General features: G+C 41.2%; 1 protein-coding gene across 7 annotated transcripts in view; it reads left to right on the top strand.

The window, feature by feature from the left end:
- The window catches only part of ERICH2 (glutamate rich 2), a 40,662-nt gene extending 18,790 nt beyond the window's left edge, over positions 1-21,872 (top strand). For 6 of the 7 annotated variants that reach the window (XM_054043990.1, XM_054043985.1, XM_054043988.1 and 3 more), the window contains 4 exons: positions 6,282-6,469; positions 9,530-9,587; positions 15,344-15,415; positions 20,200-21,872. In XM_054043990.1, coding sequence (XP_053899965.1) covers positions 6,282-6,469; positions 9,530-9,587; positions 15,344-15,415; positions 20,200-20,342 — 461 coding nt within the window. In that variant the 3' untranslated portion in view covers positions 20,343-21,872. Of the gene's footprint in view, positions 1-6,281; positions 6,470-9,529; positions 9,588-15,343; positions 15,416-16,687; positions 17,121-20,199 lie in introns of those variants that run through there. The other variant, XM_054043987.1, reaches the window with a different exon arrangement.
- The last annotated feature ends 3,161 nt before the right edge of the window (positions 21,873-25,033 follow it).

The following is a 25,033-nucleotide window of genomic DNA, read 5'->3' as shown; positions in this document are numbered from 1 at the left end:
CAATTAAGGACATTACATTTTATGAAGAACACATCCTCTCTGGTGAGCTTCTCTCTTTCTCCTCTGCCGCTTTTGCTGAGCAGGTTGGCAGTGAAACAATCTTTCCGCTCAAGATAACTGTCATCCATCCTTCCTTCCTCCTCAGGTATCTCCAATCCCCCAAATTTTAGTCAGTGATCCTTTTGATGTTCCAAGGTGTTAGCCTGTTCATCAATCCCAGGCAAGCAAACAAAGATGTTCACAGACATCCCTTTTGAGGGCATATGGCACATTCTTATAGAAAGACATATATTTTAAAGACATTCACTATTGTAATAGTTGTCCTTGTGTAAACAAGGTTGGGTTTCTGTTTATGCTGCTGTTATATTTATTTCTCCAAATGTTCCTTTCAAGGTATAGCCACACAACACATGACTCAGCCCACATTTGCATCCTCATCAGCTCTCACGTGATTGTTGTTGGAAGAAGCCATTTTGGCATGATAATTTGACTTCTTTCAAATGTGCATGACAGAAAGTGTTAACCTTGAAAACTGCTCACTGTTTACTTGTTAGAGTTCTTAGTGTTAAAGTTCCTTTTTACCAGCATTTCAATTCCATATCAAATATTAATAATTGACATAGTATGTAGCACAGTTTTACTGCCCTTTAAGGGAATCTTGGTGATTAATATACAGTTGCTCTGCCAGCACTTATACTCCCTTTTATGAGCTAGCATATGATGTCATAGTTAAGTCAAGGCTAGTTAATAAAGAACTACGTTGATGCAAACTTGAAACTCTCTAAAACCTGGCGAGAAGACTACTGAAAGATTCTATGGAGCTGCAGTCAGCAATAGAAACTGGGATAGTTGGTGAGCTAACCACAGTATAAAGTTTAAGAGATCTTGTTCTGTCTTGGGGCCTGAGCCAAAGTCCTCTGAAGTCAATATATTCCCATTAGCTTCAATTGGCTTTGGATCAGACCCTAACAGCATTCCCAGGCAAGCTAGTGCTGCCCTTCAGTGGCTCTATGCAACAACTATATGCATACTATTAAGGCATTTTAGTGTCAGTGATCTTAGGTTATATTAAACTGACTTTTAAAGACATTCTAGATTTTTCACACACACACACACACACCCTCGTGGTGTCACTACAGGGCAGAATTGAGGTGCCCTAACTGCATTTCCATAACTTAACATGTTTGGCTTTCTTTTAAATTTAACTTTTTAACTCTGAATTTCCTGGATTTACAACAATTGGGTTGGTAATAATTACAACATCCTTTAATGTATCTTACCCTAAATTACTGATATATACTCTTAACGTACTTAATATATTTTTTTCTGGAATGTCTGGCTTTGTTTTTTAAATTCCATACATTAACTCCAACCAAGAAACTCAAAGATAATGCTATGTGATACTTCATATCTTCAAATCGTTAGAATTACCAGCTTTAAATATTTTTTTTTAACAATTTTAACTTTTTATAGCCAGATGCACTAGTATGTCCTGATTGCTTTACTCTAGTCTGCAGTAGTAGGATGCAGCCAGAGCATCCTGGCCAGTTAAACTGTGTCTACAGCTGCTTAATATCTTGTCCTTCAGAGAAATACCTAAAAAATTGCTTTCTTTCAAAATGGTCAGTGCGTCCTCTTTTGCCGAGTGAGAGTGAAGCCAACCTGCCTTCAGCTGGTGGCCCTGAGCTGTTAGGAGGTGGAGAGTAGGGTTACCATATTTTAATATTCTAAAAGGAGGACACTCAACGGGCCTCACCCCCGCCCCAACTCCGCCCTGCCTCCAGCCCCACCCCAACTGTGCCCCTTCCCCACCCGGCCCCGCCCCAACTCCGCCCCCTCCCCTGCTTCCCGCGAATCAAATGTTCGCGGGAAGAGTGAGGCAGGCAGGCAGTAGGTAAGCTGGGGAGGGGGCGGGGACGGGCACGAGGAGGCGCGGCCCAGTCCGGCCCCCCCAGCCAAGCGGCTCCCTCCGGCGGCTGGCCCCGGCCAAGAGGGTCTGGCCCCGGCGTCTCCGGCCCAGCTCAGGCCCTGGGATGCTGGCCCCGGTTCCAGCCAAGTGGCTCCGGCCCTAGCGACTCCAGCTCGGCCTGGGCCCTGGGGCACCCGCACCAGCTGGTGGCCGAGCACCCCCAGCCCCAGTCCCAGCGGCTCGGGCCCTGGTTCCAGTCGAGCGGCTCCGGCCCAGCCCCGGCCCTGGCTGAGCGGCGCTGGCCGGCGGCCGAGCATGGCCGGCCCCAGTGGCTCCGGCTCTGGCCCCAGAGGCTCCAGCCCGGACCCAAACCCCACGACCCCTCCCTATTTTCCCAGACATGTCCGGCTTTTTGGAATTTCCTCTCGGACGGGGATTTGAGGACCAAAAAGCCGGACATGTCCGGAAAAATCCGGACGTATGGTAACCCTAGTGGAGAGGAACACTTAGAGCTTGTGTATGCTGCCTCAGAGTTTGGACTTTTCAAAGAGGACTACATTAATACAAATTATGAACCTTTTAGTTTGCACCCACTGTGTCCACATGGGGGAGTTGCAGTGCAGCACTTTGGGCTGGTCATGCCCCTTTTCGTCCAAACTGCAGGGCAGTGTAAACACAGCCTCAGTCCTGTATAGATACAGTCTCAGCCCCATTTGAGAAGAATGGGAGATAGATGTCTATGTCAAAATGGTCACTTGAGGGCAGCCTATGGCTTCAATCCTATTGAGAATAGTGCAGCCATTTTGAAAGAATGCAATTTGTGGAATAATTGGGGTGTGTGATGGGATCCCTGGGGTACAGCCTGGAACTGGGGTACTGCTGTGCCCCCTTAACTCTCCAGTCTTGGCTCTTTCTCACAGTGCTTTGCTAGTGACAAGCCACAAACCTCTCCAGGCGCTGTTATCACTCAGTACAACAGCTTGTGGAGCCTGACACCCAGCTAAATTGCGTGACTGCTCCCTAAGCCATTCATGAATCACATAGAGAAAGGCACCAGCAGATCTCCCAAGCCCCCAGCCTTTTACCTAGAACTGGACCATCTAGCCCTGGTCAGAAGCTTGACTAGTGTAAGTTCATTACTCAGTCCGCCCCTCCCTCAATGTGGAGAGGAGACACACTAGCTTTTGTAAACTGAGCTGAGATTTCCCAAGCACTTCTACCAAAACACACTGTTTTAGGTAAAATATAAAACAGATTTGTTAACTACAGAAAGATAGATTTTAAGTGATTATAAGTGGTAGGCATGAAAGGTCAGAGATAATTACCAAAGACAATAAAAGGTAAGCATGCAGTCTAAATTTTGAATCGTATTAGACTGAGCAGTATTTGGATCAAGCAGTTTTTCTCACCCCACTGGATGTTGTAGTTTACGGTACTTAATACACAGACTTTCCATTTAAGCCTGGGACCAATCTCCTCAGTTCAAGTTTTTGTCTTCCCAGCATTCTTGTTGCTTCCAGCCTAGGTCGGGGAGGAGAAAAGGTAAAAAGCAAGATGTCACTGTCCTTTATTTTATACACTCAGTCCATGTGCCGGAAAAATACTAGCCCAGACATGTCCTGGTGGGCCTTGCTGAGTCACAGTGTTGAGCAATCCCCCATTGCTTGTGGTGCTTGTGCAACTCTCTTACAGCATTGTAAATCCCTTGTTTACAATTCCCCTGCTGATAATGGTCATTTAACACCCACCGGGCTGTGGAGCACCTCCTTTGTTGTTACTGGAGAACTAGCAGTGGAGGATTCCCAAACTTACAATATATTTTAATAACAACCATACAGCAAAGTCTCATGACTTCATACACACTAACAATATACATATTTTGACAGAACAATGGGTTTCAGGAGATCATGACCTTTAATATGATATCTTACATGGCATGCTTTGTATGAAATATCATAACCATATATGAATGTTGAATATGGGGATTACAGGGTGCAATTTTGAGGAACAGTGTATCACAGGGGGAAATGACCATTAATATAAAAAAAAATTTTTTCAAATGTAGCCTACACAATGTGAAGATTTCAGTAAGTAAACCATAGGGGAAATTTTGAAAAATATGCATTATTTTGTTCATAAGATCATTTGGGACAAAAAGTCTGGCAGCAGGTGCTGAATTTCTTGTCTTTAAATTTAATTTTAATTCCTAAACTAATTATCAAAGGAATGTAAATTAATTCTATAATCAAAGAGTAAGTGCTGGTAAATTTGGTTAGGATACACAATTTTTTATATACATAAGCAGTTGAATCTCTGATTTAAGTGCAAAACAGCTCAGCCTTAATAATGGAGCTGCAACTGCCCTTGCCCCCCCCCCCCATAACAAACTATTGGTATTCATTAACTTTATGAATTCCAGGGTTTTTTTCTAATTAGAAGTTGTCTTTTCTTCAACTTTCATTTTTCTTCCTTATTACTTTGTTCTGTGATATCTGCTGTTAGCTAGCTTGCTCTATAGGAGAACCTCTTAAGGTTAAAATTGGTACAATTGGTGTCCCTATAAGACTCTCGTTCTGTAAAACAAAAATGTACTGCATTTTTGGCTTCCATCAGATCAATCATTGTTATAAGCACCACCAGCACAATGATTCTTCTTTCAGAATATTTAGCTGAAAGAATGGTATTACAGCTGAGGTAAATTTTTCGTACCAGAACCCAGACTGCTTTTATGATCCTGATTCAGAGCCCACTGAAGTCAATTAGAGTCTTTGCATTGACTTCAACAGGATGTGTGTTTGTATATGTTTCTGCACTTTGTTAATTTGAAATCTCAGAAAACTTTCAGACCTGTTACCACAATTTCCTAGTACTTCTCCTCAAACACATTAGCTTGTAGTTTATGTATTTAAGATGAGAGATTTGGCTAAAGAAGGGCATATATTGCAAGCAGGCACAATCCAAGCTTTGCACCTAGTCTGCCAGTAGCTCATGCCTCCTTATTTCAATCTTGGGACTTTGCAGGAGAGGCTGTCAGCTGGACTCCAGTAGGTCATGGTTCAATGATGTGAACAAATACACATTAGGACTCAGCCAAGACCAGCAACCTTTATTGACCTCTCACTGATTTTAAACTCAAAAGTTTTCGCACTAATCTGTGTGTTCATTTCAACATATAGTCCTATATATGAGACCTGAGAAATGAATTCCTTCATTAGTGAATAAGTCCTTGTAAAATTATGCATATAGATGTGCTTATTTGAATGTGCATTCAATCACAATTCTTATTTTCTTTTTATTCTAAAGCACCTATGTGTTCAGCCAGTAGATCATTTGATTAACTGGACATTCTAATACCTCTTAGGGAAAAGAGATATCATCTCATGCACTTAAGCCTCTGTGGACTGTTCCATTGTATTTGTGCTGGAAGAGAGCTTTTATCTTTAATAATAATAATAAAAACACCCTCCACACCATGGCGTTTCAGACCAAGACAGCAGCTTTTTCAAAATTGCCAGGCTGTATACTCCTCTTCACTAGAGGAATGATGTAAACTAATGCTTTATAATACTTAAAAGTGACAGATGAGGTTGTTTTTGTTTTGTTAGGCAAGTCCAAGAAATGCTAGTCTGCAGTTTGTGGTATTAGGTATTACTCATATATGACATGGCAGCAATTTAAAATACCCAAAATGTACTCATGGGAAAACCTTTACAAATATAATGAAGAAGAAATTAAATGAAAGAAACAATAAATACTTAATGCACTGTTATGATTGAGAATATAAATGGAACAAAAGTTAGAAAGGTGAGAGTTATGGTTCCCAAAGCAACTATTACTTTCTCAAATTTTGCATTCTTTTTAAGGTAAAGTAGTTATTCTTTAGTGCTTTTGAAGACATGTAAGACTCTCTTTCTGTGAAACAAAAATATACTTTCTTTTGGCTCCCAGCAGATCAAACATTGTTATAAGTACCATCAGTACAATTACTCTTCTTTCAGAATATTTAGCATAAAGAATGGCATTACAGCTGAGTTCCTGTAATATAACACGTTTTAAAATGGAGTTCCAGGAAAGATATGTTACATTCAGCGGGCCTAATTCTTCCCTGAGAGGAGCACCATATAATTCTTATTTTCTTCAGTGGTAATTATCTTAGTGTATATGAGGGCATAGTTGAGCTCAGTAATGTAAGCATTACCTTTTTGATGTAAGAAGATAAACAGAAAATATTTTTCAACTGTATGCAAAAATACCTTGTCAGTGATCCTCATTAACTAGTTAATGCTTATGAATCACTTTGAGCACATAAAATGCTCTGTAACTGCTAAGTATTTTGTTTTTATCGCTGATATAATATTAATTTTGAATTTAGATGATAAAGAAAAAAATTCCAGAAATATAGAAAAGCCAGCAAATAATGAACTCAGCACTGAATTTCCGACAAATAGTATTGAGGACCATAATACTGATGAGCAGCTGTCAGAAACTACAGATGACGATGAAAGCAGCAGTGAAAATGAAGATAGAAAAATAAATGCACCAATAGAGTTGCTGGGAGAGGTAAATTTCACCTTTCCCCTCCCCCCCCCCCCCCGCCCGAACAATGTGAACATAGACTGAGGGACCCATGTACTCTGCAGCACAGTGGGACCCAATTCTGTAGCAAACACTCCATAATTCTGCCTAATTCTGCATCAGTGTTGATTTATTGTATCTGTCGTGCAGACATGCTGGCGACCATGTTTCAAAATTGAAAATACTCATTGATGTACAATTCATCAATGATTATTTTCAGCAATGACTATTTTTTATATATTTTTTGTTTTGTCCTCCAGATGACCCAAGTCAGTGGGCTTCAGTGGTTACAATGTTGTCTGGGCGTCTCAGCTCCCAATCTCTTTTCCCTTCATCATGTATGCCATCGAAAATGGAGAGCTTATAGTCCGATTCAGTGGTTCATCTGAGTTCCACAGCCTCTATTCTATAGGCAGTATAGCTGCCCAGCCTGCATTTCTGGTTTTCCCCCTGCTCCCTGTCCGCAAATTAGGGTGACCAGACAGCAAGTGTGAAAAATCGGGACGGGGGCGAGGGGTAATAGGAGTCTATATAAGAGAGAGACCCAAAAATCGGGACTGTCCCTATAAAATCGGGACATCTGGTCACCCTACCACAAACTGGTCTCTAGCCCTTGCTCCCTGAACCTCTCTTGTCTTTTCTGTCCAATAGTGATGCACTATAATCAATTAATTCCCCTTTGTGGCTAAAGATGCAGAGTAAGAGGCAGCTTCAGGCAGGTCCCAGCAGGACAAGATAACAAAAGAACTCAAGATGCTAGGCATCTGGCTACAGCAAAATAGTATTTTTGTTGCAGAGTTTACTGAATTCTGATATATTGGAAAAATGCCAAAAATGTCAAAGCCCACTGTTGCACAGTCAGAGTCCCTGGAGCCCAGAGTGAAATGACTGGGGCCATTCACATCTCTCAGAAGTATTGTTTTCAGGCTGGTAGACTCAGATGGCCACGGTTCACCCTTGGCTTACATTTTTTAGGTTTGCATAGCCATAAGGGCTAGAAACTTAATTTTTTAATAGAATTCTAAACCACAGTTGTGCAGCAAGGGGTGAATTATGGCAAGTTCTGCAGTTGTGGAATACTTGGGGCTCTGCGACTGGCACTGTAATGGTAAATACTCTGTTGAAAACTAATCTTTTATGTATGTACTATGCAAACAAAATCACTGCTGATACTGTCAAAAACAATTTTTCAAAAAATATTCCTGTGTAAAAGATGTGTGCCTGTATTTAGTTGCTTGAAGAGGGAAAACAGTTTAGTCAGTTTGTATGATGGCTTCTGTTCTAAGTGCTGCAAGAGATCCTGAGTGCCCACGATGTGTTTAATACTCATTTGGAGTACGCAGTGTATATGGAGAAATGTTTTGTTTTTTTTCTTTCCTGTTACCTAGACTTGAATATCAAAATGTTTGGGAAGTGGTAGATGGTATGTTTTTTTTCAGCTAATTGGTTGTGTTTGCTCAACATCCAGTTCCTCCTTTTTTAAAAAACAAAGCATGAGATATGTAGTGTTGCTGTCAAATGCCCCTATGGAGCAAAGTACTTAAGCATATGCTTATGTCCCATTGATTTCATTAAGAGTTAAGTATGTGTTTTAAAGTTAAGAATGCACTGTCATTGTGATACTAATACGCTTACAGGTAAAATGACAGTGCAGTAAGAAACGTTCTGGAATAAGATTTTTGCACGGCAAGCTGAAGAAAACTTTACTCCGCTCCTCTTTTGGGGGGACTGACTATCTTTCCAGTAGCTGACAAAGCCTTATTAGTTGCTATTGAGAGTACAAAAGGTGGGAAGGGTCAGAGACTTAAATCTAGATCCTATGCTGTATGAGAGGCATTGGCAAAACTGAAAGTAGTGTAGGTTTAGGCTCTGCCAATTATGAACATAGCTCCGAGAATTTAAAGAGAACTGTTGACTTTAACAACTCTCAGATTGCCTACTTGACTTCAACTGAAAGAACAGTAATAATATTCATTATTAAAACAATATCCAGCAGTTACCACACAGTGCTGTCTGAGATACTCTGTTGTCTAAGAAGAGAAAATGATGATACCTCAGATAACTTTTTGCCAATGTTGATTTTTTTTTTATTTTTTTTTATTATTTTTTAGTGGTGACCACTGTATATATCATGTTTGCTTATGTGGTAATTAGTTTTTAATATCCTGTCATTAATTATATAAGTAGATTTTTATACTGCTTTTAACCATTGTCTCACTATTCTGATAATGCCACCTCAAACATCAATTAAATGGGTCTGTTGTGGATTTCCATTTGTTAGTTTAATATTACTGCTTTTAGGTCATTGAGATCTTCGTGGATTTATGTTTGGTTTGGAGTCCCCCCGCCCCCTTATTTGATAGAAATGAATGATAGCATGTTTGAGATCCAAGACTGTTCCATCTGATGCCAAAAATAAACTGTGGACCCAACAGGTGTTGTCAGGGCTTGATTCAAGTCCCTTGTCCACACTGTGCCATACTGACAGTGAAGCCTTGTGTTATTTACTCTTGTCAAATACATCTCTCAGGGCTATTAATTTTTACCTTATTATGTGAGCACAGGTGTTACTTAGGATACCTGTTGTAAAAAAAAAAAAAAAAATCAGTTCTCACCAATCTTAGGCCACAATCCTGAAGACATTTAAGAGCGTGTATGACTTTACTCATGTGAGTAGTTCCACTGGAGTCAATTGGACTACTCATTTGTAAAACAACATATGTACCTAGATGTTTCCAGAGTAACTTGGCTGTGTGCTCAGAGTAACACACTTACACAGAAATATAATCCTCAATTCTAAGATGTAGTAGCTGAGATGGAGTTTGTACAAGTAATGGTGGGACTAGCAGTTGTCCACTGTCCCCTGGTGGATCTACTTAGAACAATAGAAAAATTCTGCACTTTATAGCTGTTGGGAAAATTGATCAAAGTTCTCACTAAAGTATTTTTATATAAAAACTGACCAAACTTGGAACTAATTCTCAAAGTGTGCACATCAACAATTCTCTATATTAACTTTCATACTAAACTATATTGTTCTTTTAGTTCCTGAAAGCAATTATGGATCAAGACTACAGTCTCTCAAAAAAACTTTGTCAGATGAGTAAGTACTATACGTATAGATAGATAGATAAAACTTTTTTACATTTTACCTGTTTTATTTTAGTATTTCTCCTCGTGTCCATTTTCTTAATTACTGATAAATACTTGGTCACCTTGATCGATCAGTCCATCAGCCCTAACAGAGAGAGAGCCAATCACAATACAACATTCTTGTTGTTCTAGTCATTTCTTCAGCCACCTGCTTGGTCTGCAGACTGGATACACAAAGTACTGCTGTTTTCTCTGCGAATGGGATAGTCGTGCAAGAGATCCCCACTACATCAAGAAAGATTGGCCACTCCGACAGTCATTGGAGCCTGGGAGGAAAAGTGTTCAGCATCCACCACTTGTTGAATCAAGGAAGATTTTGTTACCACCCTTACACATCAAGCTGGGTCTGATGAAGAACTTTGTCAAGGCCATTGACAAAACACAAGCAGCTTTCAAGTACCTCCGTGGAAAATTTCCAAGGTTAAGTGAAGCTAAGATAAAGGAAGGTGTCTTTGTTGGTCCTCAGATTCGTGAACTTCCTCATGATGATGCATTTGACCATGCACTGCGTGGCAAGGAAAAGACGGCATGGAAAGCCTTCCAGTTAGTGGCAATAAATTTTCTCGGAAACAACAAGGCAGACAACTACAGGTTGTTGGTGGAAAACCTCCTCAAGGCATACAAAAGCCTTGGTTGCAACATGTCACTAAAGATACATTTTTTTTCACTCTCATCTAGATTTTTTTCCACCGAACTGCAGAGCAGTGAGCGACGAGCACGGCGAGCGATTTCACCAGGACATTGCAACAATGGAGAAACGCTATCAGGGCAAATGGAGCCCATCAATGCTTGCAGACTATTGCTGGACAGTGACAAGAGATGCTCCATTTAATGAATACAAGAGACAAGCCAAGAAGTGCCGAGTAGACACTGAATAGGACTAAACTATGTACATAATAGTTTTTTTGCCTTTTGTTTCATAATATATTTTATTTATATAACCCTTTTGCTGATTTTTAAAGTGTTACATAAACAGGACAGGTGAAATATTGTCATGTAAAGCAACCATAAACACATGAAAAGACCTAGGTTTACAATTTATGATTAAAACTCTACTATCTACACAATATACATAGACATAAAATGTAAAAACTTAAATATCTTAAAAACAGTAGTCAATCAGTTGTTTTAGTTGTCATATTTGAATTCAGCACATCAAAATACATAATAGCACATTTTATCTCTGAAGCAGACGACTTCTCAAAAATTGTAGACCAGTGTTATTTTCCATGGAGGAAGCTGGCACATGTTACTGAAAACAGAGCAACATCCCATGATGCAGTTCTTTCCGTCCCAGCATTCCATGGGCTTCCAACTGCATTTTGCTGCATTTTTCAACAGCCCGTTTACTGTGCGCCCGCCATTTCTGGTTGAAAGCACGTATCCCGCACTGCTCTTTACTGCTGTGGTCACTGTTATGAACACCTCGGGATGGTCATGAGCTCCCAATTTGAACAGGAATCAGAGTTGCCTAACCTGCTGTGTGTCCTGGAAAGAAACAACACAAGATTACTTTGGACATTCAGGGAGTAGCTGAACACGGTGAACTGTCACTTTTGGGCTCGGGAAACAAGCATTGAGTGATGGGATTGCATAATTATGCAAGTCTGGGATGACAAGCATTGGCTGCCAACTTTTGGATGCAGAAAGCCACTTTTCTGGAACTGTGCAGAGCTCGTCTCAGCACACCAAAATGAGAGCTGCCCTCTCGGTATAGAAATGAGTGGCAATTGCTGTATGGAAGCTGGTGACTCCGGACTGCTACCGCGAATCAGTTTGGAGTGGGGAAGTCCACCGTTGGGGCAGCGTTAATGCAAGTTTACAGGGTCATTAATTGCATCCTCCTATGAAGAACAGTGACCCTTGGAAATGTGCATGAAATATTGGATAGCTTTGTGGCAATGGTATCCTCTAACTGTGGAGGGGCAATAGATGGCACGCATATTCCAGTTTTGGCCTGGACCATCTTGCAATGGAGTACATCAGCAGAAAGGGGTACTTCTCTATGGTACTGCAGGCACTTGTGGATCACCCTGAGCACAGTGGGTTTCACTGACATCAACACGGGGTGGTCCAGGAAAATGTATAATACACGCATCTTCAGGAACACTGGTCTATACAGAAAGCTGCAAGCAAGGACTTTCTTTCCAGACCAGAAGATTCAAGTGGGGGATGTTGAGATGCCCATAGTGATCCTGGGAGACCCAGTGTACTCCTTACTCCCGTAGCTCATGAAACTTTACCCAGGACACCTGGACAGTAACAAGGAGTGCTTCAACAATAGGCTGAACAGGTGCAGAGTCATAGGCGCTGACTCCGTGGGTCCTCCGGGACTGGAGCACCCATGGGGAAAAATTAGCGAGTGCACCCACCGGCAGCTAAGCTCTCCCCACCTCCTCCTCCCCTGAGTGCGCTGTGTCCCCACTCCTCCCCCTTCCGCCCAGCGCTTCTCACCGCCCCACCACTTAACAGCTGTTTGGCAGCACTTTGGACTTTCCGGGAGGGAGGAGGAGGAGCGGGGACGTGGCACGTCAGGGGAAGAGATGGAGAAGAGGTGAGGACTTTGGGGAAGGGGTGGAATGGGGGCGAGGTGAGGGTGGTGCAGGGGCGGGGTCAGAGTGGGGGGGGGGTCGAGCACCCCCCGGGCAAAGAGGAAGTCAGTGCCTATGTGCAGTGTGACCATAGAATGTGCCTTTGGCAGATTAAAAACGATTGGCACTGCCTTTATGGCAGGTTAGACCTAAATGAGGAAAATGTTCCCATTGTCATAGCAGTCTGCTGCACACTCCATAATATATGTGAGTCTATGGGTAAAAAGTTTCCTTCCGGCAGAGGCCAATCAGCTGGCTGCAGAATTTGAGCAGCCAGATACAAGGGCTATTCTAGCCCCCTGTTCCCCTCTTCGAATCAGGGAGGCTTTGAGGCAACATTTTGACAATGAGCATCAGTAATGTGTCTTTCTCATGGTGCATTATCTTGCCGCCTTGCATTAAAGTTGTGATGATTCCTGACCAGGATTTGTAGTGAGCAAATGATCAAATTGCCACTGTGTATTTCTACCAGCCACAACCACCACATGTGGGACAGTTTGCTTTATTAAATAACAATTAACAACACACACAAAAGGATTGGTGGGAAGGGAGATAAGAGTGCAGACCAGTGTATGCTTTCATATCTGTGTGTAACTCCAACTATCATTTTGGAAGCTGTCTGAAGGAGGTGGAGTGAATGAGGTACCGAGACATTCTGGGAAGTTGCAAGGAATGTGTGGGAGGAGTTTGGGGGGGAGCATGGAAAGCAGTTCTGTATTGGCTGCGGGCAGGGGGGCAAGCATGCATCTGTTCTGCCTGGAGCATGATTAGGGACTTCAACATCTCTGTTTGCTCCTCCATCAATTTTGTCATCTGCTCCTGGCCCTTTACAATTTGCTCCTTGCTCTCCTTTCTATCCTGCCTTCCTATTTTAAATTTTTCCTTCAGGGTCTCTCTCCACTCCCTGCGTTCTCTTTTTTTTTTTTTTTTGAAATCTGAGGATCGAAGCACCTCCTGGAACATGTCCTCCTTGGTGCACTGTGGTCGCTTCCTTTTCCAGCAGAGGTGCACTACCAGTGTGTAGGGAGATCCCTGAAAGGCCCCATCTGCAAAAGCACAAGAAACAATACACAGAAGCATGATTGTTAGTTCATGCACAACACTGAATCATTATAGTAAAATATACCTCTTTTCACATATGAATCACTTTCTCGCTGTCCCTTGGCAAGCACACATCTCAGTGAACACTCTAAACATGGTGAGTTTGGCCCAGGGAGGGAGGGCGGTGTTCGATGTTGAAGATGAGGCAAAGGGTCTAGGTTTTTTTTAAGGGAATAAGTGTAGGAGAGTATGGACAATATTGCAAATTCTGCCCCCATTTTCCACAACCAGGGATCATTGATGCCGATATCTCACTCCTGAGGGTATGCAAAGGTGCATCTCCTGCATGCTTGCAGGTTCCCACCCGGTTCCTATGCTGCTCACCCATGTGCCGCTTTGGTCCCTGCTCAAGGAATTGCCGTTCGGTGCAGGAAAGTTTCCTACAATGTGGAAATCCCTTCACCCACTTTTAGAATATTCAGAGCAAAGGACAGCTCTGCCTCATATAACTGAGCAGCATCAACTCAAAAAGATCACTTACCAAGGCTATCCTCTACTGCATCATGCGCGCCAGAGACTGGCTGCTGGGACTGGCTAGACCCCTCAGGAGTGGAAAAGAGGTCCTGACTCGCCACACCACTGGACGACCCTGGCGTGTGCTCCACGTCATCCTCAATCTTGACCTTCTTGTCCATAACTTTGTCCACAGGGTCGAATCCCCTGTCCGCTGCCTCCAGCCTCACTGAAGTATCCATTGGGCTGTTGGCAGTGGAGGTGGGGTCAGCGCCGAGAATGGCATCCATTTCCTTATAGAAACAGCAGGACTGCGGCGCAGCACCAGAGCGACGATTTGCCTCTCTTGCCTTCTGGATGCCTGCCTTATCTCCTTTATCTTCGCTCAGCAATGCTTCATGTCCTGTTTGTAGCCCTTTTCCAACAAGCCACAAGAAATCTGCCCATAGGTATCGAAGTTCCTATGACTGGAGTGGAGCTTGGACTGCACAGCCTCTTCTCCCCGCACAGCCTCTTCTCCCCACACTGCCAGCAAATCCAACAACTCGGGTGTGGTCCAAGCAGGAGAGCGTTGGCTTTGTGGCGCCGCCATGGTCAGCTGTCCACTCCGAGCAAACAGGAAGTGGAATTTCAAAAATTCCTGGGCCTATGGGGCGGATGTTTGTGTATCTGGGTGCAAGGCAGCGGAGTTTGAACTGCTGACCAGAGTCATCAGAATGGGCATTGTGGGATACCTCATGAAGGCCAATTATAGTGACATAACCAACCGCGGTGTCTACACTGACGATATAACTTTGCCCCAAAAAGCTCTCTCGCATCGAGGTGGTTTTATTTTGTTCGCAAAGCAAGAGTGTTTTGTCGGCAGAAGGAGCATTGCAGTGTGCACACTTCCACTATTTTGTCTACAAAAGGCAGTTTAATAATCATTTCATGTGTTTACCTATTTATTTTTAAATTGTGAATGAACTTAGTGCCCAGAAAAGTAAGGGGCTAATAGTACTGATATGGCTGAATGTGGTATAGTATGGCAAAGTGCTGTTGTAACAGGGATCAGTGAATAAATGTTTCCTGTAGGTTTCCATACAGTAACTGTGTATGTGGTTCCAGATTAGATTTTACTAATTTTTCAATAGATTAGGTTTTATAAATATCTTTTTCCTCATGGCATCGCTACAGGCTCAGTAAAAGCATCCAAACAACATTAACTCAGCAGCTTCATGCCTGAACATGTTTGGGTTTACTTTATGTTTAACTTTATATCTGAATTTCTTGGGTTTGTTATGCCTATTTCTTGTATCATTAATATTTTTTTTGTAAGTTACATATTTACTGATATGTACTCTCAACGTTAACTCTAGCTTAATATAGTATTTCATGAGGAAATATAAATACAAATAACCGAGAAATCATTATTTGCATTTTAAGTCTCTGAAATCAAAATGATGCCACTATCTGACAGAATGCACTTTAACAATATGCCTTGAAATTGTTCCGCAGTCTGACTGTGAGTTGCTATTGTCACCATATAGAATTATTAACATATCCTGTTGTCAAATTTCAGTTCTAATCTATGAACCAGAAAATACTGAGGCCAAGCAGTTTCTTCCACTTCTTGAAGAAAAGTTGCTGATAGGTAAGTTTGAGAACAGTAACCATTATATGTTCTAGAAGCATTCATGCTTTTCACAAGTGAACAATATTTGGGACTGCTGTAACTACATGGATCCTATTTTATTTTTAAAAACTATAGGGTGAGAAATATTTTTATCACTTTTGTGTTTAATGTATCTTAAGTGTGATACATTAGGCCAGTGGTTCTCAAACAGGGATCCAGGGCCCTCTGGGGAGGCTGCAAGCAGGTTTCAGGGGGTCTGCCAAGCATGGTTGGTGCTAGACTTACTAGGGCCCAGGGCAGAAAGCTGAAGCCCCATTGCATGGGGCTGAAACCCGGGACCCCGAGCCCCACCATCCAGGACTGAAGTCAAAGCCTAAACAACTTAGCTTTGTGGGTCCCCCTGTGGCATGGGGCCCTGGGCAATTGCCCTGCTTACTACCCACTAACGTGTGCCCTGGCTTTTATATGCAGAAAAACAGTTGTTATGGCACAGGTGAGCTGTGGAGTTTTTATAGCATGTTGCGGGGGGCGGGCCTCAGAAATGAAAAGGTTGAGAACCCCTGCATTAGGCTATAAAATCACATTAAGCAAACATTTCCTAATCTCAATGTTCAATTCCAAGCACTGATCCTGACTTTCAGTATATTAAGCTATCCTTACTGTAGACATTTGAATTGACTTAAACAGAGAGTCATGTCTGGGAATCACACTTGCTCAGAAAATGCATACTAGACTGAAAAATGGTAACCCCATTGTACAAAATCCTCTGCCGAGGCATAGGAGAATACAGAAGACCTTGGAGGAAAGGAGTTGCAGAGATGGCATTAACCTGTCATTGTCCTACCCCAGTGCTAGTTCAGCTGTGCCAGCCCCCCAACTTTAGTTTGAGTGGCCTGAAGGCAACTCTAACTCAGACCAGATGCTAGTGCTCCCCAGGCGCTAATACAACAGCCTAAGGTTGTCTGGGGTGTCCTTTAAAACCCAGATGATCTCAGGCTGTTGTTGTGACCTACTGTTCCCCATATACCCACACATTCACCACCGTTCTATGATTGTGATATGTTTTGTACAACGTATGCCTTGTGAGGTAACATTTGAAAAGTCTTGATTTGATGAACCTCATTATCCTGTTGAAATATATGTGTCATCGATGTATATGAAGTTATTACATTTTGCTTTGTTTGTTACTGAAACATGTTGAGTCTGGAAAACTCAGAGAGGACAAAGAAATGGAAAACAGAGGCCTTACATGCTGTCTTTCTCTGCTTCCACAATGCAATCTTCACATAGACAAAAGGTGCAAGCAATTCATAATGAGGGATGGTCAGCAGCTCATGTACACCACGAGTGCTGCCTAGTCCCATGACACAGGATGGATTTTTCCAGTATCTGGAGAAAAGTATAAATCAGGGACAGTGATGTCACCAGAGGGCCTGCCTCTTACCCCCATTGCTATACAAGGAAAACAAAGAGATCTCCATTTACACTTTGGAAGGAGCTGGACTTAACTGGAAGGTGTTCCAGTTAGCATGAACTGCTGTGAAGTTTTGGATGAGAGAAATCATCTTGATTTTAGATTTATTAGCCTGGTAAAGTTTAAGATTTAGATTGTGGTTTTGCTATTTCATTTTGTATCCAATTCTAATCTTCTGTGCCAATTCTGCTTAATCACATAAAATCTATCTTTGTCTAGTTAATAAACTTATTTTGATGTTTATCTGAACCAGTGAATTTGTCTGAAGTGCTTGGGGGATCTGCTCAGATTAGAGGCTGGGACATGTCCACTACCCTTTGAAGGAGCAGCAAACTTTGATCAAGAAGGTCTTGAGCACTGTAAGATGCACATTTCTGGGGTGCCAGGCTGGGGGAATTTGCTTATGTCTCCCTATATACAGTTCATGACTGGCTTGTGAGAGCCTTCATGCAACTTTGCAGGGTGTGCCTATGCATGCTGATGGCTGAGTGAACAGAGTTGGAGGGAAAAAGAACAGGAGTACTTGTGGCACCTTAGAGACTAACAAATTTATTAGAGCATAAGCTTTCGTGGAGGGTTTGCTGTTCACTAGCATAGCAGTGTAGGAGAAAGCCTGGGCAGGAGAGTTAAGGGGGCCTAGGAGTTCCACTGTCTGGATTGCACCTCGGGGCATGTCACAGTTGTATTAGCCTCTTGGGACCAATGGCATCTGGTGTGAGTTACAGTTGCCTTCAGGCCACTCAGACTAACATTGGGGGGCTGGCACAAACACTCTTTTTCCCTGCTATAACTGCTGTGCGGGCTGCAGGGAAAGAGAGTGGCATAGGAGTTGCTATACTGGCTCTACTCCTCTCAGGATCCCGCTTCATTGGAGTGATCCTGTGGTGGCCAGCTACTTTGTGCCAATACTATAGAATCATAGGACTGGAAGGGACCTTGAGAGGTCATCTAGTCCAGTCCCCTGCACATATGGCAGGACTAAGTATTACCTAGACCATTCCTGACAAGTGTTTGTCTAACCTGCTTTTTAAAATCTCCAGTGATGAAGATTCCACAATCTCCCTAGGCAATTTATTCCAGTGCTTAACCGCCCTGACAGGAAGTTTTTCCTAATGTCCAACCTAAACCTCCCTTGCTGCAATTTAAACCCATTGCTTCTTGTCCTATCCTCAGAGGTTAAGAAAAACAACTTTTCTCCTTCCTCCTTGTAACAACCTTTTACATACTTGAAAACTGTTATATACCCTTTGTCGTCTCTTTTCCAGACTAAACAAACCCAATTTTTAAAATCTTTCCTCATATGTCATGTTTTCTAGACCTTTAACCATTTTTGTCACTCTTTTCTGGACTCTCTCCAATTTTGTCCACATCCTTCCTGAAATGTGGCACCCAGAACTCGACACAATACTCCAGTTGAGGTCTAATCAGTGTGGAGTAGAGCAGAAGAATTACTTTGCGTGTCTTGCTTAGAATACTCCTGCTAATACATCCCAGAATTATGTTTGCTTTTTTTGCAACAGCATTACCCTGTTGACTTGTATTTAGATTGTGGTCCCCTATGACCCCCAGATCCCTTTCCGCAGAACTCCTTCCAAGGCAGTCATTTCCCATTTTGTATGTGTGCAACTGATTGTTCCTTCCTAAGTGGAGTACTTTGCATTTGTCCTTATTGAATTTCATCCTATTTACTTCAGACCATTTCTCCAGTTTGTCCAGATCATTTTGAATTTTAATCCTATCCTCCAAAGCATTTGCAACCCCTCCCAGCTTTGTATCAGCCGCAAACTTTGTAAGTGTACTCTCTATGCCATTATCTAAAGCACTGATGAAGACATTAAACAGAATCAGACCCAGAACTGATTCCTGTGGGACCCCATTCCTTATGCCCTTCCAGCATGACTGTGAACCACTGATGATTACTCTCTGGGAATGGTTTTCTAACCAGTTTTGCACCCACCTTATAGTAGCTCCATCTAGGTTGCATTTCCCTAGTTTGTTTATGAGACGGTCAAGCGAGACAGTGTCAAAAGCTTTAGTAAAGTCAAGATACACCACATCTACCGTTTTCCCCCCATCCACAAGGCTTGTTGCCCTGTCAAAGAAAGCTATCAGGTTGGTTTGACACTATTTGATCTTGACAAATCCATGCTGACTTACTTATCACCTTATTATCTTCTAAACGTTTGCAAATTGATTGCTTTAATTATTTGCTTCATTATCATTCCGGGTACAGAAGTTAAGCTGACTGGTCTGTAACTCCCTGGGTTGTCCTTATTTCCCTTTTTACAGATTGGCACTATATTTGCCCTTTTCCAGTCTTCTGGAATCTCTCCCATTTTCTATATTGAGAGAAAAGTGATCACAGCACAGAGATCTGGGCCAGCTTCACAACGTTAGCCCTGTAGCTTATTATCTCAAAATGGATAATTGCCTTAAGTCAGTGTTTAATTTAAGTATGTTATTGTATTATGAGAGTATTCCTATTTTAAAAATACTCTTCTGTGGCTAAGAACCTAAAATATTAATAGCAAGTATTCATTTTTTTCTTTACTTTTAAATTTGGTTTTGAAATGGGAAATTTCAGCCAAGTTCCATGTTCCCATAGTAGTACAGGTTGGAGACTCTTGTTTTCCTTGCAGACGAGATCAATTTCAGCAGTATCATTTTTATGATTTAACATACTCTTGCTATTCCAAACTGGCTATCCATCCTGTAAAAACAAATATGAGTAGTTTTATTCACATGAGAAGTCCCGTTCACCTTCATGTTGTTGAAAAGCTGTGCATATTTTATAAAATAAATATTTTGGAAAAGTCTGTAAAATGGGTGTTGGCTATATAGACAAAAATTTGGTGTAACTGACAAAAATAGTCCTCCTATCACTATAAGACAATTGCTGAAAGTTTCCAAAACCTGCACACCTTAAATAAGATACATATTTGGAATATTTATGAATATATGGACTGTTTACTAAATTCTCAGGAAAAACACACAACCACTGCATAATTTTCTTCCTGTAATAGAAAGGGGAAAATGTTTGTTTAGATATTTCTTTGAAAATTAGACAGCACCAGCAAGCAAAACAATTGTATTAATCCCCCACTGTACAAAGCAAAATGCAATGACGATTTAGAATACAATTATTTTCTTCAGAAAAATACCCCGAAACACCATGTACAACCGATTTATTTTGAATATGTAATTTTGAGTTTATTTGGAATATAATATCAAATATTATGTATTTATCACATGCCTGAAATAGTCAGTTTTTTACTAACCAAAACTTAAGACTTACCTAAAACGTATATCTTGTACATGTGTGTCTTAGAAAGTACACAGAATTTTGGTGATGAAGAGGGTGAAGAAACGGATGAAGGAAGCAGTGAGAACAGTGAAGAGGATACTAGCAGTTCAGATAGCAGTGATGATGATGGAGAAGAAAGTTCTGGTGATTCTGATGAAAACGTATAGCAGTTTGGTAATTCTTCTATACTCCCTATAGGTTGATTATTTTGATTCTTCTGTACAGTCACTTTTTAAACACCATATTAAAATGCACTGTTTAATCATTATCACTTTTCTCCCTCTTAAACTGCTGCATTCTTTTGCATATAGATTGCCTCCCCACTCACACACAGCCCACCATACCAGTGGTTCTCAACCAAGGGCACATGTACCCCCCGGGAGTACACAGAGGTCTTCCAGGGGGTACATCAACTCATCTAGATACTTAACTAGTTTTACAACAGGCTAATAAAAAGCACTAGCAAAGTCAGTACAAAGTAAAATTTCATAAAGACAAAATGAGAGAGCAAGCAATTTTGCAGTAATAGTGTGCTGTGACACTTTTGTATTTTTATGTGATTATGTAAGCAAATAGTTTAAGTGAGGTGAAACTTGGGGGTAAGCAAGACAAATCCGACTCCTGAAAGGGGTACAGTAGTCTGGAAAGGTTGAGAGCCACTTCACCAGCCTAGTCTTGTTCCATAGCATATTTGATGATATAGACAGAATTGATCTCCTTAGACGTAACTCCTAAAAAATGTTCCTGTTGGAGCAATCAGGTAGATGAAAAGCTAGGCTGCTTGTCATCAGTTGAGCAAAGACATGAATTTTTATTGAGGAATTTTGTGCTTTCAAAATTCATTGACAGCAGTTCAGCAGGGCAATAAAATCTTCCTAAATGATTGTGCAGAGCAAATGATTTCACACAATGCTGGTAAGACTCTGAATTGGGGTAAAAAGCCTCTTTAAAATTTAAAGATAAATATTCAGCTTCTTGGAAGAAATCAAACAAACAGGTTTTCAAACAAATATTTTGTGTTACAAAATGTTGTCATTAAACCATATCTTTGGAAATACCTGCTAAAATTCTGTTCATGCACCCTGTCTTCTCCCACCTCACTCCCCCACAATTTAACTTAGATAATTACAGTAGCCCTGACATAAGGGGGTACAACTTCAGTGGAAGTTTCTTGGCCAGATTTGGAGACAAAACTTACATTGCTGTTTAAGATTTGTCAGGTATAAAGTTAATCAGAAAATATATGTAAGTAATAAAGAAGAGTAAATTGTACCAATTTGGCATTCAGCGGGTGTGCAAAGTGAGGATAACAAACACATTCAAGTGGCATGGAATGCAGCAGAAAAAGCAGTAGACAGCATGATGTGAAAAAATGCATTCAAGACTTGGACTGAACACTTATGTTTTCTGTAGTCTAACCATGAAAAACATTCATATTTTTTAATACAGCATTCTTGTGTGCAGAAGACATGTCACAGTAAACATGTAACCATCTTGTGTTTCATGCACCAGTACACTTAAGTATAGTGTTGCTTTTTCGCTCCTAACATTTCAGGACCCCTTGTTAATGTCAGTAGCTATATGACCCCATGGTTCTTGTTGTAGCACCTAATTGTTACTTGCTTTTTCTTCAGTGTAACAAATGTGTTGATTAATGAAGTTATTAAATGTAACAGAATAAATGTTTTGCTTGTTTATTTTGGTACACTTGTTCAAATCATTATGGGAGCATCACCTCTTATAAGTAAAGTCTGATAAGTGAGAGAAATCAATTGGGTAAGACATTTTACCTGTGCGTGTAGGTAAGTATGCATGCATAATATCTGTTACTGTCGGTGTTGTCTTATTTATGAGCTTTTTTATTTCTTTTGTAAGTTTATTTTTCTTAAGCTTTCATTATGAAAATATGTTTTGGCAAATAAGATGTAGAAGATACTTGTCAAATATTTGTAGATATTTGTATGCCCCTTTGTTGTTTTGTATTGATTTGAAAGCACAAAGGGGAAGCACAAAGGAGCTGTAACCCAAATTCAAATGAACCTGGGAGGATTTTCTCTGCATAGGAAAATCTTCCCATGGCATAGGGATAGCTTAGCAGCTCCTACAGCACTCCCATCATGGCTTTTGGTGCAGGTAGTACCAAGGGGAGAGGGAGCATTGCCAGGGTGCCCCTACACCTCCTGGAGTCTGTTTGTAGCTGGCCTAAGATAGCAGCCTTCAGACTCTGGACAGAACTGGTGCCCACTGGTCCCAGGCCTGGGAAGTCACTAAGGATGCTTAAAGACATGTTTGTCCCCATACCTGGACTTATGCCAACCACATATCAGCTGTTCAGCAAAGCATAGGGTGTAGCCTGTAAGTGGGGTTTTACTCTGAAAAATGACTTTAAGAATGGCACTTTCTTACCCAGGAGATCTGCTTGCTATGTGTTGAGAATTAGATTCATTAACTTCAGTGGCTGAAATAACTATGTATTCCTGTTAGTTCTGCAGAACTAATGCGGCAAAGAGAAAGGGAGTGGAATTCTATTCTTTGTATATCAACAGAATTGTTTACTAAGCTCTACTGATGGAGAGCAAAGTTTTGTCCTGCAGAATTTTATTTTATTTCTTTTTATTGGTGCTGATACAGAAGAAGAGAATTCTGCTTGTTTCTCAGAATCCAGGCTGAGTTTGCAGGGCTGACAGAGCAGATTTTTATTTGGAAACTTTTGGTATTTAGATTGCATTGAGCACACTTGTGATAAGGAATTTATTGAGAGGCAATAAATGTGGAACCCCACAATGCCATTTTTACGGTCATGTTTCAGAGAAGAACCAAATTTCAAAGTGGTGAGCAATTAATATTACAAAGATCTCTTGGATTGTCTACCATGACTAGTCATCTTTACCTAAGGCTGTGATAGAACTAGCTACAAAATTTCATGTTACTTTTATTTATCAAAGCCTTGTAGAAAATGGCTTAGATCCAGCCCAGGGCAATAGTGATTGCAAATTATCTTTCTTGGCCTTTGTGAAATTAAGTAGTGGTGTCAGTTATTCCTTGTGGACAGGATAAGGTTGTCCATATCACAAAAACTCATGTGTCCCTACTTCACACTCGTTTTGGACCACTCAAAAGGAGGTAAAAGACTGAATGAGCATTAAGTCTGAACTACCCTCTCTTCTCTAGAAGTTTTTCCCTAATTTAGGCTTGGAGCATATTGATGGAGTAATGTGAGGAAGTTTGCACTACAACTGCCCAGTTCACCACCTCTCATTATCATTCAGTTGCATATATTATTTAATAACCATAAAAAGGAAGAGAAGGATGCCTCTGTACACACCCCAGCAAGGATGAAATAGGTACTTAAGGTTTTGAGTTTTGATATTGTTTCTCCTTAAGAACATGCTTGTATGGCCTGATGGTATAGCAAAGAATATTTCAAGAAGAGGAAATCTGCTCATTTCTTAATGCTGAGGTAGGGCAACAGAGGTAGGGCAGAAGGGCCAGATGCAGCATGAGAAGTCCTAAAATATGGCCTGTAGCTGCTCTCTTCTGGAGGGCAAGGGCAAAGTCAATTAATTGTACATTTTTATAGAACTCTGAAGTATAGAAGCAGGGGCGGGAAGCCAGGTACACCAACCACTAGGCCATCTGGCCCTCCAAGCCCCTCATGTTTTATGGAGATTAAATCTAATTTTGCAAGGGGGGTTCTCTAAAATATGAAGACATTCTTTCTTATGGTGTCAGCGTGCCAAGTGTTGGAGATGAGTGGGCTGGATTTAATCTCCTTTACAAGCGTTCAATGAGAATAAAGTGATTCCTTCTACCATTTCCACCATTGTCCTTAAATGTCCCAGTTTTGATCAAGAGATTGTTTTCTTTCCTGGATGTTTCTTATTCTAATGCATCTAACATGCTTTCGTAGCTTAGATGTCAGTGTATCATAAAACTTCACATAAACAGAATGCAGTAGTTTTGGGTGAGTGAGGGTCTGTTCAGCTATTTCGAAAGACCAAAGCAGGGCCCAAGAGTGAATTGCACAAATAGATCTGAATGTGTCTCAATTATGCCTGTAATGCTTAGGGTCAGACTTGCTCACTGGGAGCCTTGGGCATTCAGCGAGAATCACCTCTGTCTCTTAGCCTGAGAGAAGTAATGATGCCCTAAATCTGCATTATAAAGCTGTGGCATTGTCTTCCACACTAAGCACTGTAAGGTACACATATTTTAATAGGTTTGTGTTAATGGGATTCAGCAAGTATTCTTGAAGCAGCTTGGCTTTGGGCTTTGATAGAGTGAAATAACCTTACACACAGTTCTCCAGTTTCCCAACTGCACTAACAGTTCTGTAATTTCTTACTGTGCTTTCTCACATGAGTCTCTCAGGTCTTGAAAAAATGTAAGCATCAGATGTGTTAATGAATAAGAAACAATGACAACTTTTCTATTTCAAATGACAATGGATCATAAAAAGAAGAACAGGAGTACTTGTGGCACCTTAGAGACTAACAAATTTATTAGAGCATAAGCTTTCGTGGACTACAGCCCACTTCTTCGGATGCATATAGAATGGAACATATATTGAGGAGATATATATACACACATACAGAGAGCATAAACAGGTGGGAGTTGTCTTACCAACTCTGAGAGGCCAATTAATTAAGAGAAAAAAAACTTTTGAAGTGATAATCAAGCTAGCCCAGTACAGACAGTTAAGAAGTGTGAGAATACTTACAAGGGGAGATAGATTCAATGTTTGTAATGGCTCAGCCATTCCCAGTCCTTATTCAAACCGGAGTTGATTGTGTCTAGTTTGCATATCAATTCTAGCTCAGCAGTCTCTCGTTGGAGTCTGTTTTTGAAGTTTTTCTGT

The sequence above is a fragment of the Malaclemys terrapin genome, chromosome 11 (assembly GCF_027887155.1).
Source record: "Malaclemys terrapin pileata isolate rMalTer1 chromosome 11, rMalTer1.hap1, whole genome shotgun sequence".
NCBI classification, from domain to species: Eukaryota; Metazoa; Chordata; order Testudines; family Emydidae; genus Malaclemys; species Malaclemys terrapin.
The sequence above is the reverse complement of the archived record's forward strand: the minus strand, read 5'-3'. Positions and strand labels throughout refer to the sequence as shown.